This window comes from Lissotriton vulgaris, chromosome 3_1, assembly GCF_964263255.1.
Source record: "Lissotriton vulgaris chromosome 3_1, aLisVul1.2, whole genome shotgun sequence".
Classification (NCBI taxonomy): Eukaryota; Metazoa; Chordata; class Amphibia; order Caudata; family Salamandridae; genus Lissotriton; species Lissotriton vulgaris.
Genome location: NC_141689.1, coordinates 285,428,615 through 285,443,706, shown reverse-complemented (window position 1 = coordinate 285,443,706; position 15,092 = coordinate 285,428,615). Strand labels below are relative to the sequence as shown.

The 15,092-nt window shown below is 43.5% G+C and overlaps 1 protein-coding gene across 2 annotated transcripts in view; it reads left to right on the top strand.

Moving 5' to 3' along the window:
• The window catches only part of FECH (ferrochelatase), a 303,513-nt gene that overhangs the window by 19,052 nt on the left and 269,369 nt on the right, over positions 1-15,092 (top strand). Inside the window, exons 2-3 of one of the 2 annotated variants that reach the window (XM_086960442.1) lie at positions 12,347-12,464; positions 14,358-14,477. In XM_086960442.1, the coding sequence (XP_086816568.1) occupies positions 12,347-12,464; positions 14,358-14,477 (238 nt within the window). The remainder of the gene's footprint in view (positions 1-12,346; positions 12,465-14,357; positions 14,478-15,092) is intronic. The other variant, XM_086960443.1, reaches the window with a different exon arrangement.

The following is a 15,092-nucleotide window of genomic DNA, read 5'->3' as shown; positions in this document are numbered from 1 at the left end:
AGACCTGCCTGACTCATGGCCGCCACTGCCAATACTGCCTTGTCACGTTCTTGTCGCCAATTTGCGGGGGAACTTGGGCGTTGCTTTGGCATTGTGGTAGGGGAACGGTGTCGAGGCGAGGTCGCAGCCGGTGGACACTCACCCGTCTCACCCCGGGCTTCCAGCCAATCCCAGGTGGCTTGAGGCGTAAGGAAAAAGTGCGTATTCCCATCAGCAGTGACCCGCAACCGAGCCGGGAATAGCATTGCGTAAGGAAGGTGCAAAGCCCTCAATTTCCGCTTCACCCCCAAAAAGGAAGTTCTTTGTCGCTGCACATCCCTGGTGTAATCCGGGAAAATCATTATTTTACTGTTGCCAATTTTCAGATTCTGCAACTCCCTGGCTTTCTGGAGGATGTAGTCGTGGTCTCGGTAGTATAAGAGTCTCACCACCATCGGGCGTGGCTGGGACCCTGGATTTGGAGGTCGTGTCGGAACCCTATGCGCTCGCTCTAGTGCGTAGAAGGGAGAGAGACCCTCAGGCGCCACCTCCGCTTTTAATCATGTCTCCAGGAACTGCATCGCGTTGGATCCTTCCTCACGCTCCGGAACTCACACTATGCGGAGATTATTACGCCTGGAGCGCCCTTCGCTGTCCTCTGCGCGCACTTGCAGCACGCGGACCCTCTGCACCACCTCATTGAGCTGCGTTCGCAAGGTATCAACCGATTCCGGAATGTTTTTCATGGTCAACTCATGAGACGCCACTCGTTCCCTGAGTTTCCGGTGGTCATCTTTCAGGAGGGAGAGGTCAGAGCCGATGGAGTCCATCTGTTTCTCCAAGGCCTCCCTCGAGGCCATGATGGGCTGCATGATGTCTCCCGAAGAAGGGTCCCGCGGCTGTGTGGAAGCTCTAGTCCCCGGCGCCAATTCCTCGTCCTCCATGGCGTGACCCAGGTCATCTAGTCGCAAGGCTTCAAAACCTTTCTTCTTGGACACCCTGCCCATTGTGGGTGGCTCAGTGAATGTCCAGTCTTTCAGCACCTCCCCATTCGCTGCGTTACTGGGCCTCTGTGTCAACGGTCGATGTAATAAAATCACCCTTTCAGAGGCTCTCGTGTAGTAGCCAGCCCATGCAGCGTCCTAGCCCCCCTCCGACAATAAGTCTCCTATGCCTGGTGATCCGTGGGATCCGTGTTCCCGCGCCTCCTTGCCGCACACTTGAGCCCAACCACTGTCCCTAAGGGAGCCTCCACGGGGTGACCGCACTGATCGGTAGGCTCAGCTGCTCAGGAACTCAGCTCTCACCAGCAAGGCAGGTAGCCTCCTTTGCTCAGCACCTTTAATCGCCTCTCTTCCTCAGCTTCAGGGGGGTCTCTGTGGGCCCTCAATGGGCCAGCGCCTGTGTTCTCCTTGCCCCGGATCGCTTTCACATGCTCAATCAGGGCCCCTTGGCAAGCTTGCAGTCAGTAGTGATCCGCCAGCGTCAGTGGCCGTCTTCCTCCCTCCTTAGCAGGTCATGCTCCCCTGTCACCGTAGAACCACAGAGCTATCGCCCCTTCAGGCAACCAAGCTGTCCCCTAAGCACTGAAGCAATGTGCCTCGAGTTACAGCACGGGCGCCGCCATCTTAAGGTCAGGCACTCCTCTGCCTGTTCGCTCGTGGGTGCTCGCCTGCCAATACTGTTAGCACCCCCATTCTGCTGATTTGTGCGGCCAAGTGTCCTGTGCCTACCGCTCGTGGCACCTGTCCAAGGAAGGCGTCCTTGCGTCCAGGGGGAACCTTGGTCAGGCGCTCCTCTCTCGCGCTCCGGCTGCCATTTTGTGCAGGAAAGGTTCAGGCTGCACCGTGCTCGGCGAGAAGTGTCCTCATGCCGCGAGGGGGTCCCGAAAACCGCGCTTCTCCTCTGCCAGGTTGGGCACAATGCTTTTAGGAACCCGTTCTGATGTTGTGGACCGGGTATTGAGGTCAGGATATTTGCGGGAGTAGGGCGGCTGCGGAGGAGCTCCGAGGACCGCTGCCGCCTACATCGGTGTCCAAATCACACCCCCCGAAACAGTGCTTTCTTCTCAGTTCCTCCTGATCTGGACACCAATTGCGGGACTCATGGGAAATCACAATTCAGCCCTACTCCCCAAACCTATAGAAAGCATACGTCATTGTTGCTTCCAGGGCCAGATTTAAAAAAACAAGTATGTGGGTGTTCAAATCTAAAGTTTGGCACAAGGCCCCCACCTGTTAATGATCTCTGCGAATACAGACAGGTCCAGTCTCTAATTGCTGGAATGCGCGAGGAAGCAAAAGGTCCAGCCAGAGACCATATTTGTTTTTTTCCGGAAAATACTGTGTTGTAACAGACACTCCACTCACTCAAAGCAGAAGTGCCAGAAATTTTGACTATCTCGGCTAGCATTCTGGACTTTGTGCCTCATAGACAGATGTGTGTAACTGCTGAGATGTTGTTCATCCTCAAGAGTTTAAAATATTGAACCCTGTCACTGACAGCCAAGGACACTCAGGAGCTCCAAACAATTGTTATGAATTGTTATGAAGCTCAAAACTATCTTATGACGACTTGCCTCTCGTGGACACCCCCATAAACTGAGCTTCCCGAATTAGCTGGCTGGCATCTGATGTGATCCCATCTGGAGAGGATCTGAAAAATGGCCTGACTTTTTCTGATGCGTTGGAACACAAACACAGCCCAGTCCCAGTCAGCAGCTCCTCAGACCACAGCACTATGCGGCCCTCGCGGCTGTCCCAGAGAAGAAGGCCAGATCTTGGTCGGGCCTCTGTCAAGCCATCCAGAACCATCGCAGATGCCAGCGGTAGAGGTCGCACCTCGCAAGTGGAAGAAGACAAAAAAGGAATCCAGGCACGGGCGGTGGCGTGATGCGATGGGCGGGGGTGGGACAGCCGGGGCCTCACGGCCAAAGAGCTCTCCACACTTCCCACAGCGGGCCTCCCTTGACAACACTGTCCCCCAATGCTGGGCTGCACCACACCGCCATCCGCCGATACATGGACCGAGTAGGTGGCTATTTCTCTCCACATGCCGCCTCCACGACACGCGAAGCAGACCCCACTCAGGGCAGTAGGCCCCTTCCGCACTCTCCCCGCAGCTCACAGCTAAGACGGGGCTCAGACCCCAAGGAAGAGGCGCCGTCCGCCGACTTATTGGCCGATGGTAGGCCTCCCGCTTCCCACAGGACTCTCAGGCCCCAGCGACACAGCCAGGCTCACTTAATATCCACTCCGGGGGAGGAGCGCCCGCCCCGCCACAGGCTTTCAGGCCTCACCGCTGCGGGGGACACTCTCAGTGCGGTCGCTCCATGCAGCTCCCACACACTCTAAGCAGGGCCATCTCCCAATTAGGCGAGGGAGCCTACGGACCGCCCCAGTCACCAGCGCAGCTTTAGAGCAGGAAACGAGGCCCGTGCTCCCTCAGTCGGCAGGGCCTCCCACCGACTTCCGACCCGCGGAGCGAGATCAAGGTCCCGCACCTGCTGTCCCTCCGCTTCTCACCTCGAGTCTCATGGGCCCACGCACCTTGGCCCCTCGCTGCAGCGTCTCAGGAGCACACACCCGCTCACCGGGGGCTGGACCGCCGCCGCCTCACAGGCAGAATCGCTCGGATCGCACTGCACAGGGTCGCCCTTGCTCCCAGACTCCACACTCCACACTCCTTGCGTAGGCCAGGGCCCCAGAGCTGCAAAATGGTGGCCGCGCCTCGGGACTCGTCACCGCTCACACCGCTCTGCCCTTGAAGTGCTGCTCAGTCCTTCAAGCCGCAGCCGTGTTTGTGGCGTCAGACGTCCCACTGAGCAACCGCTCAACCAGGTCCACTGGGCCGCAGCAAGGCCGGGGTCGGGCCCCCCAGAAAGGGCGGAAAGCCGCTCAACAGCGCAGAAATAGGCACACCGCCAGTGTCTGGGGCGTCAGTAGGGACAGCAGGCCCCTGTAGGCAGCTCAGATGGGCACTAGAATGGGTGATATCCAAAGCTGCGTTCAGACAGCGCCAGTGGGACAGGAAAGCACGTCCTACTCCATCGGCAACTTGGCCACACCCCCCCCCGCGGAAGATTTTATTAACAGTCTTAAATAACTCCTTAATAGAATTTGTAAATGTTAGAATCTTCTGAATAAAAGAAGTAGATTTTCTTTATAGATCAAGTCTTTGCATTTATTGATTTTCCGTTTATAGGACTTTTTTCCCACATAGCAAATTGTTTCCTCCATCTATGCTCCTGTCGATGTCAGAGCTGTTTCATATCTTAGTGTTTCAGAAAACCAAGGTTGAGTTGAAGTGGCTCTCTTGTTGCAAGTAACTTTTTCGGGAGCCAACTGCCTAATTGCTGAGTTTAGCCAAGAGTGATAGTGAGTTGTAGCTCGGTCAAGGTTCTTTGTGATTGTTGGTGAAGAGGCCAAAATGATTTAATCTAGAGTGGTAGTCAATTTTATGCCAAGGATGATTTGTCTTCATTGTGGGAGATGTAAGTGTGTTGGTGAGTTTAGCTTCAAAATTAATATTTAACATAGCCGCAGAATGATTGGACCAAGTCAGCAGTAGAGCCTCTGTGAAAGAGAGTCTGATTATCAGAAACAATTCCATCAAGTCTATCTCCAGCTGAATGGGTAGTGAGGGGTATTGACCAGCTGATTTAGCCCAAGACTGATCATTGGGTCTTTCAACTAGTCTGAATCCCTATTTAGACTATTCTCTAAATGAAAATTAAAGTCACTGAAGACTGTGTAGTCTGCGGTGCACAGACATAATATCGAGTCCAAAATATCGTTTGGACATAATATCGAGTTGTAAATATCGATTGGACAAAATATCGACAGGACAGAATATAGATATCCAAAATATCGTTTTTAAGGTAAGTGATGTATTATCGACTGTTAAAAATATAGAAAGTTAAAATATCGAAGTATATAATGTAGATAGTAAAAAAATATTGTTTTTTTAAATAATATATAATTATTTATAGTGTTTCTTTATGTTATAATATGTGTGAAAAGTGTCTTTATGTTATAATTAATTTTAATTAATGAATTTTGTTTTTATGATTATTGCGTAATTTAATTCTGTAGCGGGTTGTGGGTTTATAGGGGAATAGGGTGGGAAGTAATTTAATTATAATTAATTAAATATGTAAATTTATTTATAGGTAGTAATATTTAATTAATTGTTAAATTTATATTTGTTCATTAATTAAATTTTAATTGGTAATTAATTTAATTGATTAATTGCTAATTATGTTAATCTTAATAATTTATTTTCTGTAGTGGGTTGTGGGTTTATAGGGGAATAGGGTGGGAAGTAATTTATTAATTAATAAAATAATAAAATTTATTTAATTCGAAATAATTGTTAATTAATTTCTAATTATTAAATAATTGTTAATTTGTTATTAATTTGTATTAATGGGTAACTAATTGAAATAATGTATGTTAATTAGTAATTTTAATATATTAATTATTATATTATATTAAATTGTTAATAATTTTTAAATAATTTTTTATTGATATTATTTTGTAATTTTTTTAATAATATATGAAGTATTTACTTTCCCTAATGTTGCACCCACTGGAGAGGGAATAGTCATTTTAACCCCTACGCTATCCAACGCTTTCCCTACTGTTGCACTCTTTGGAGTGGGAATAGTAATTTTTACCCCTACGCTATCCAACGCTTTCCCTACTGTTGCACCCACTGGAGTGGGAATAGTAATTTTAACCCTTACGCTATCCAACACTTTCCCTACTGTTGCACCCACTGGAGTGGGAAGAGTAAATTTTACCTCTAGGCTATCCAACGTTTTCCCTACTGTTACACCCACTGGAGTGGGAATAATAATTTTTACCCCTACGCTATCCAACGCTTTTGCTACTGTTGCACCCACTAGAGTGGGAATAGTAATTTTAACCCCTACGCTATCCAACCCTTTCACTACTGTTGCACTTTTTGGAGTGGGAATAGTAATTTTAACCCTTACGCTATCCAACGCTTTCCATACTGTTGCACCCACTGGAGTGGGAATAGTAATTTTAACCCCTACGCTATCCAACGCTTTCCCTACGATTGCACTGTTTGGAGTGGGAATAGTAATTTTTACACTTTTGTTATTGTTCTTTAATAATATTGGCTATTATTTAATTATATTTTGTTACTATATATATATATATATATATATATATATATATATATATATATATATATATATATATACTTTATAAAATATGATTTTTTTATAACTTTCATAAATTATTTAATTATTATAAGTTAATTTAAGTATTTTTAAGTATATTTTAGTAATTAACTTTTAATAATACTTTAATTTAACATTGTTTTTAGTAAAGTCGATATTTTTTAAAACTAAATTTTAATAAACGATATTTTTAACTCAATATTTTAGTACTTACCTGTTTGTAGATAGAAACTCGATATTCTGTCTGTCAATATTTTTGCTACGATATTTTTGATGGTCGATATTCTTTCCTTCGATATTATGTCAGTGATCCGTCGATAGATTAATAGTCCATTAAAAGAGGTGTTACTGTTAAGAACAAACTTAAAGGAAAGAGCCTCGCATATAAAAATGTGGGGGGCCGCAGTAAAGCTACCAGTTAAATGGTTCCGGTATAATATTGCGAGCCCACCGTCCTTCTTTCCTACACAATCTGTTCTAAAAACTGAATAACTAACAGGGTTTGCTAAAACTTGGTAGGGGCCTGAACTCTCTCATCTGCCCAGGTTTCAGTAATAAAGACTGTGTCTTGGGTCTGAGCCTGAAGAAATTCGAATAGTTCAAGTTTGTTCTTATTCAAAGATTTAGCATTAATAAGATTCCAGATTAGCATTTATTGAGATACAGGTATCTGAGTACAGGGTGGCTTAACAGCTGTCTCCGTGCTGATTTTGAGATTAGAAATTGTTAGGCTGCAACCTGGACACTTCAGCGTGCCTACAATTTCAAAGGGTCAAGAAGGAGACAATGACCATTCCTACCGGAGGGTGAAATTTCTGCAAATATTCCCCCCGGAAATGAAGTGCTGGGCTGGGATAAACCGGCACACCGACAGGGGGGCTGGCCCTAGACACTGTCCGAAAACTGGACGAACTCAAACAGGTTTGCCTTTGGCGCACCAGCGGTGTGCCTGCGTGTGGTTTCTTTTGAAGCCCAACATCTAGGACTGTGTAGGGGGCGTGCCCATAGGTGATACTCACTGCAAACAATAAATGAGGGCAATTAAAAAATAACAAGGGTCCAGCAACCCCTGTTGTGCAATCACAAACCCCCTTGTGGAGTGTAGATACTGCTAACAAAAAAAGCAGAAGCAAATTAAAACGAAACTGACTAGAGGCTTGTGCTACAAGGAAATGATCAACAAGTTGATGATATGGCATCTTTGGCTAGCCTGGCGAGAGAACAATGGTCCCTACAACTATGCGTACGCAGAAAAGTTAATATACACTTAATGTCAATAAATGTTTTTATTTTTCACATAATAAGGTTATTATACTATCATCGAAAGGGAGTGAACGAAAAGTGCCTGGTGATAGCACATGTAACACACTGTGATAAAAATACATTCCAGGATGAAACACTTAGTGATTATCCATACTGCCAAAGAAAGAAAGACACATAATTCATTTGTTGGATCATAGCTTATGGTTGACGACGTTTCGATTCCAAAAAAAATCGGGATCATCGAGACTGGGAAACATAGAAAGAGAACCAGAGAGAAATAGTATAGAGAAGCTGTAAATAAGAAGGGGAGAGGAAGTCCGATTGACTGTTCTGGGCAAATAGTTTGGAAGTGAAGCATGCAGTACTCATATAAATCCATAATTGTTCTAAAGAGGAAATGACAAAATAAAGGAGAGGGCAGGTTAACAAATAATTGTCACTGGCACTGGCCAAGATGCAGATCAAAGCAATGCTCATAGTGATAATTGTAATTTACCTGGCTTGTAACCCTCAATAAGATCTTTAAAAAGGAGCTGCTTTACTCGATAAAGAAATATCCGGAGCAACTAGAGGTGTGAAAAATGAAAAACAAAAGAGGAATAAAAAAAAGAGATCAACAAAAGACCAAAATGATACCCGGACAGTACATACGAAACAATACCTCCGGTGTTTCTGCTGGTAGTAATAATGGATCAAAATTGCCGTGGTAAAACTCCAGTTCTAATGCCACTGAATGGGGACAAGGTCATTCTGTATGGTAATGAAAGAGGAGAATTCTATCAATAGGAGGGGGAAGTCAAAGTGTGGAAACAGGTACAAAATAAAAAAAAAAGGGATGCGCACATTGGACCTTGGACTAACCTGCTGCCATAACTTGTTGAAGAAGCCGGGGAAACCCTAGTGGTGCGTGGTGAAATAACTTTGACTCCTGGAGATTTTTAGACAGTCAAGTACCAAAACAGGCAGAGGGAAAATCGAGAGGAATCCATAATCGAGCATGTCGAGCGACCAACATATATGTCATCTCCCCACTGCCCTCTTTTATCAAACTGCACTAATCTGCTGGGTCTAATTCACAAAAATATTGGAAATCGGAGCCATTTCTTATTTTTCACTGTGTTCATAAAATTCCTTGGAGCATCCCAAGGAACCTTCACAAGTTAAAACTTTACAAGAATACTCCTTCTCCTGTATATCTTTAAATGCAGATTATTCGCTGCGTGCACGACCCGTTGAAGTTATGTACATTTCCACAGTTTAAGGTTTTCTCTTATTTTCCCAAAAACTCACACATTCAATTTTTACACTGACTGACTACGAAGCAAGGTTCGTGGTTAAAGTGGATGTGAAATGTCTTTGGAGTGTTTGTGACTACTAGAGTTAAGCGTTCATGGGTGTTCACCACATTTCTAATGGCCCCGTCTCCACTAATAACAATTGTTTCCACTGCTAAATGCAAAATTTTACAACAGTGACTGATCAAACATACAGATGGATTTCCCAGGTCTGTAATATTTCATTATAGCCTAACCGGGCATTCTAGTCGGCTGATAGGCATACACCACAGGCTAGGACCTATAAGGAGGGAAATGGCCTTAGTGACTAGTATAGCCCGAAGCAAAAAGGATATAAAGTTATTACATGTATAAACCGAGGGAGAAGGAGGTACTAGAGAGCAGGTCGTCCTCCTGAATAGACATATGTAGAAAAAAGAACCCAGTTCTGGGTTCAGAGACCTGTCTCGTGCAGTGGCTAACTACATAGTTAATAAAGTCTGAGTGTAGCCAGAAAAAGAAAGAAAAATGTCTTTCTTTTTCTGGCTACACTCAGACTTTATTAACTATGTAGTTAGCCACTGCACGAGACAGGTCTCTGAACCCAGAACTGGGTACTTTTTTCTACATATAAAGTTATTACAACATTATTGCATCTACCGGGGAAGAAAGTTCCAAATGAAAATGGGAGAATCATTAAGGCAAATGTTGGAGCACAAGTCTATTGGCCCTCTAGCAATCCATTTTCGTCAATGAAGCTCCCAACATTACATGTTTCTAAATTCACAAGAGAATGTGGCAGAGATCACCGCTTTCGTGAGAAAGAGACAGAGATTTTCTGCTTATTCGACATCGACCACTTGAGAGAGGAACTTTAACCACTTTAAAAATAGGGAGGGAGACATTGGCATCTTCCAAATAGTACGTTTACAGAGGTGGAATGTCTGTAGGTAAAGGCCTCTGGCTCACATTTGGAGGGAAATGAACTCTGCCAACAGGCTACGTTGCTGAACAAAAGAGGAATACACGAATGATAATCCTCTTTGGTTTCCCGAGCAGCGTGCTACTCGCTGAAAAGCGATTCAACGCCTCGTGAGGGGTAGGGCTATATAATTACAATTCCAATGAGCGTGCTGCTGCCGAGTAGTGACAGATACCAACACGTGTGTGTGTGTGAAGAAACGATAGGCCTTCAGAGGCCTTCAGCAGGTGGTCTCCTTATCTACTGTGCACTGAAGGCTCCTACAAGAACAAGCCCAGGGCGGCCTCTGACTGCTTAGGCCTGATATGGCCTGTTATGATAATGCCAGGGTTGTTCCCGGGTTATAAAAAAAAAAAAAAGATGAAGAGCTGTGGTGATCATTTTGCACAGTTAGCAGGGCCCCTGCCTGCGACATTTAGATGTGGACTCCTGGAAGGTCGATCCCACTGTAAACGTATTGTGCCTGCCCAAATTTCACCCAGGAGCGCAACAAAGTTCCAGATAATCCATGTTACCCAATTTCGTTATAATTGAGAGCTCGAGTAGGGGTGTAGTAAGCAGCATATGTTTCAGCCTTGTCTCTCTCCAGTAGTTTTTAATCCGCTATTTTTTTCTGGAACTATTTCTACCACAAAGAGGAGCAGACTTACATATTTTTTCTTTAGTAGTCACCGGATAAGCGACATTTTGAACTTGTCTGCAGAAATATCTGTTTGGATATTCATTCATTCATTCACCCTGTAAATTCCAGTGCTTTCACTATGCTGATGGTGCTGTAGTGGCTCCTATTGCATGCTTTTCATTGGCCCTCCATGGTTTTCCTGTATGGTGTAGCATTGCATTTATTGCCTATTATTGACTTTTCTGGGTGAATGTAGTCTCTCTGCACCCAGTCCCTGACTGGCCACGATTTAGGCTTGTTCAAATACGTGAGATATACCTGATCCGCTCTCACTCAGCAAGAAAACTGTTCTGTAGGACCAATGAAAACTAAGTGGCTAATTTACCCTGAAATGTTTTCTTATCCGTGCATTGTCCATAAGCAAATGAAACCACCATTAGTAAGGCCAAGCCAAAAGGCATTGCCTTAGCCTTGCCATTGCAGACCTGTTGTTTTTGCCAATGTTTTCTGACATTGCTGCTCAACATTGCCTATAAAGCGGTTGTATCTGGTACTGAACAGCATTAAAAACAAAAACATAATGATATATATGCACATATGCTGCTTGAGCACAACTGCACATATGCATCAGCTAAGTGGGTCCCTGTACATCATGACATGGTTGCCATGTTTTTTTTTTTTTTGCCATTCCAGGATGGCAGTCGACATTGGATATTAAATTGAAAAACAGAAAAAATAAAGATGCATCAAAAGATTTTCATTGGACATCCTGGCAGCAAATTGCAGCTGCCTGTCCTTCATAAAAAGCAAATTTGAATTTGAATCCATTGTAATGTGCTATTTCATTAGCTCATCCAAATCCTTTTTTTCATCAGTGAGTAGTCTTCATGTTGTTGAAGAACACAATAATGAGACTGTAAGCATGAAGGTGCCGAAGGGTGATAACTGAGAAGCAAGCAGGATCCCACACACATGTAGATGAATAGACTACTCTAACATATTGCTCCTTCCAAAAAAAGCAAGGAACAATACCACTGTGTATTCCTGATGTCATATTCCCACTGATCTGTACTTCTGTCTGACTGGAAGATGCTTAAACACTGGTCACCAAGCTCACAGTCCCCGAAATTACCTATCCACTCGTCATATGGGGGGAAAAATGCTCTAGTGCTATTGCCTCATCAGACCTCTCTAAATAGTCTTGCACATCACCAAATCCAAACCTGATTGCTAAAGTGTACGATGGCAAGGACATTGAAGAGGCCGAACTGTGCTTCACATTCGGACCCAGATCATGAACAATGCTGCAAATTTAGGTCATCTCCTTTCATACGGTTTTAATTTCTCATGTTCCTAAATACCAGATTCTTTTTGTCATAATAGTGTGAGTCTTCTGAGCCACACACGGTCTACTGATCTTCTTGGTTATATTAACTTGGAGAAGAATCAAATGATTTCCGTCTTTCTGCTCACTTATTGCAAAGTGCACCCCTTCAGGTAGTTGGTGTCTGACTTGAAAAAGGAGGAGGTAGATGCACAGTGTATGAAGATCTTCCTTTGTTTGTTTCATGTTTGCAGAAGGCTTCAGGGTGTTTGGGCATCTTTGTAAACCTAATCTAAGATTATGTCACTGGGACTGTAATTGCAAAGGGTGGTTACAGGTGTAATGTCTCTTATTGGACATGTGAAATCTTAATGAAGCAAAGAGATTGCTATTAAGGGGGTGTGGCTACACACTCTGTCTCTGAGTAAGAACTTTGAATACCCTCACTAGCGAAAAATTAATGAAGTTGATGTTTTCCACTAGTGATAGTGATCCTGAAAGAGAAAACGGGATGTTAGTAATTGGCTTGCATTTTAATTACTCTTTGACAAATCAGGTAATTGTCCTTGAAACCAAAGCTAATAAAAGCAAGTTAAATAATTATTTGAAGTACATGTACAAATTGCACCCATTTCTTTAAGTGCTAACCACTTATATTTTGTAGTAAACCAAACATTTTGTTTTCTCATAGTTCTAAAAAACAATATTTGTGGAAGAATAAGATGCAACCATCAACTGCGATGGCATTCAAGTGCGATTCCTGCAACACAAGCAAAAGAATCGGAACCTCAGATCCACCCAGACAAAAGGTAGGCAAGTGTACATGTCGGGTATAGGGATTTAAAAAGCAATATCTGCGGATGGTACTTGACCACGGTGTGAGATTACAAAGACTGATTTCTTCTGCAATTAAACAAGATTTAATAATTGTACTCTATTTCTGTTTCCTGCTCTACCACCCCCCCCAGCCGGTCCCCACTTTACTAGCTGATCCATCACATTCCAGAACAGCCTTCCATTTATGCGCCCAATAAATCTACTGAGTACAGCATGAGGAGTAGCAAAATTAAATTTGTATTGATCATTGGTAGTAGGTTGGAGAAGGAGCATTGGAGCATCTTTGTGGGGTTTTGTTTGTACCTTAGTCTTTGTCATTTTCTTTCCAGTCTTCTTTAGCATGCTTGCCTGATTTATTCTCTTGTCTGCTTGGAAAAATAATCAGGCCATTGTCAGAAGCACAAACAAAGATCCAAGAAATTATATGATGCTCTAGATTTGGAATGTGATGAGCGTAAAAGTAAAATTGGTATTGCTGTTTACAAATTGATTGAATACTGGTTTGAAGGCATGTTTCAAAGGTAAGTAATGTCACTTTTCAAAGGTTATTAATACATGAAAGTTGCATGACATGCGTAGTAGAGATCCATAGGATTGACCAATAGACCCTATGATTTAATATATATTAACAATTTGGTGCCGATTAGGAAGAATCTTTTTTTAATAAAACAGTATAGGCTTGCAATGCTGAGCAAAACTCACTAATAATACAAAAAATATTATCAGCCTCAAAAGAGATGCACTGTAGAGGCCTGATTTAGGGGCCAATTACGATCTCTGTCGAAAAGCCTTCGACCTTAGATTGGAGGCTTTCCGACAGAGAGCGTTGGTTTTCTTCCGACCGCTTAGTTACAATTTAGGCGGTCAGAAGTGAAACCGGCTGGTCATTCCGGCTGGCTTTCGACGGGCTCAAGGAGCAAGTCGGAGACTGGCCCGTAATCCATAAGGACAACGTTTTACGCCGTCCGGATTACAATGGCTGTTTCCGGCAGGCTTTCCATGCCGGGCTTTCTGACATGGAAACCCACATGGAAAGCCAGTTTTAGGGCCCCTAGCAGGATCCCCTTCAGCCAGCGTCCCACGGTTAGTGGCCGAGGGGGCACCTATGGTGCCCCATTGTTTATCCATGCATCATGTGGCAGGCACCGTAAGTTGCCTGCCACGCTCTGCAGAGATGAACACTATATCCCATTTCCCTATGGACGCTTCTGCTATGGCCGGTTATGGCTGTAGCACATGCTCCCATAGGGAAATGTCAGTATGCGACTGCACCATGTGCGGTCTCATCGCGAGGACGGTCGGACCCTTATCTGCGACTGTGTCGTAAGGAGCAAGTCCACCAAACATAATAAGCCCCTTTATGTTCATAAATGTCTTTTATTGCATGTGGTTCCAAATAGAACACACTACAAACTAAATCAGGTGTGCCTGACAGCACCATCCAAGAGGATCAAAGATGCTGATATGTAGCGTACCTTTATATAGCATGCAGTGCGTTGCAAAATCGGAAACCGCTTTTCAATGAGAGTTAACACGAACATGAAAAAGAGGAAGAATAATTCAAATCCAAGTGTTGGGAATATGTTATCACATAATGGAAGCTGGTTGATTGCCTAGTAATGTTTTTAAATATTTAAGTGTGATTATTGTTTCTATGAAACCTAATGAAAAATTCGAATTTAAAGAATAGTGAAGGATTATTAAGCTAGGCATTCTCTTCCAGAACATCAATGGACAAATTTATTAGTATACAGCGCTACATGATGATTTCAAAAGTAGGGAATATATTATCCTGCATTGTGGAATTTGCAAAGTTACACAAAGGTGACATATTTGTTTGTAAACTGGTCGTTGTTTGTTTTCAGGAAACCTAAAACTGGAATCCTGATGTTAAACATGGGAGGCCCCGAGACCCTGGATGATGTACATGGTTTCCTCCTCAGACTTTTCTTAGATAAAGACCTCATGACTCTTCCAGCACAAAGGTAAGGGATGTATGTTTATTCCTCTGTATAACAAGGATAATAATGCAACTTTTTAACACAGTTTTAACATAGTGTAAGAAAGTGAATTATGTTTTGGGGTGAGTGACTGCCCACTACAAGGAATATTAACTTATCCTGTAGGTGTGAACCCTCAACATCAGTAAGATAACCTCAGCTCAACTCCCTGGCAGCTATGGCACAGAGCAGGCAGTCGTAACTTAGGGTACCAAATGGTTATAAAGTTAACAAAAAATCAAAATGATGACCCGAATTAGAAACCTAAAATAAAACGTAATTAATAAAATGACATCAAAGCAACAAAAATTTTATACGTTTAACTGGAACTATGATTTTTTTTTAAACGTAAGTAAAATTGGCACCAAAAACCACAAAGCGGCAATGATCGTTCTTGAAAGTGGTACACCGGGACCTCAGCGCATTTTGAGGCCAACTGTTGAGCCCTGGTTGTAAACCACAAGCTGATCGGTCCCGGTAAAATCCTGGAAGTCAAAATTGTTTCTAAAGTCCTACTCAAAGAGGGGCTATGTCACTTTTTTTAACAAAAGCTTGAAAATTCTTCTAAGCCAAACACAGAATTGGGCTTTTTGAGATAAA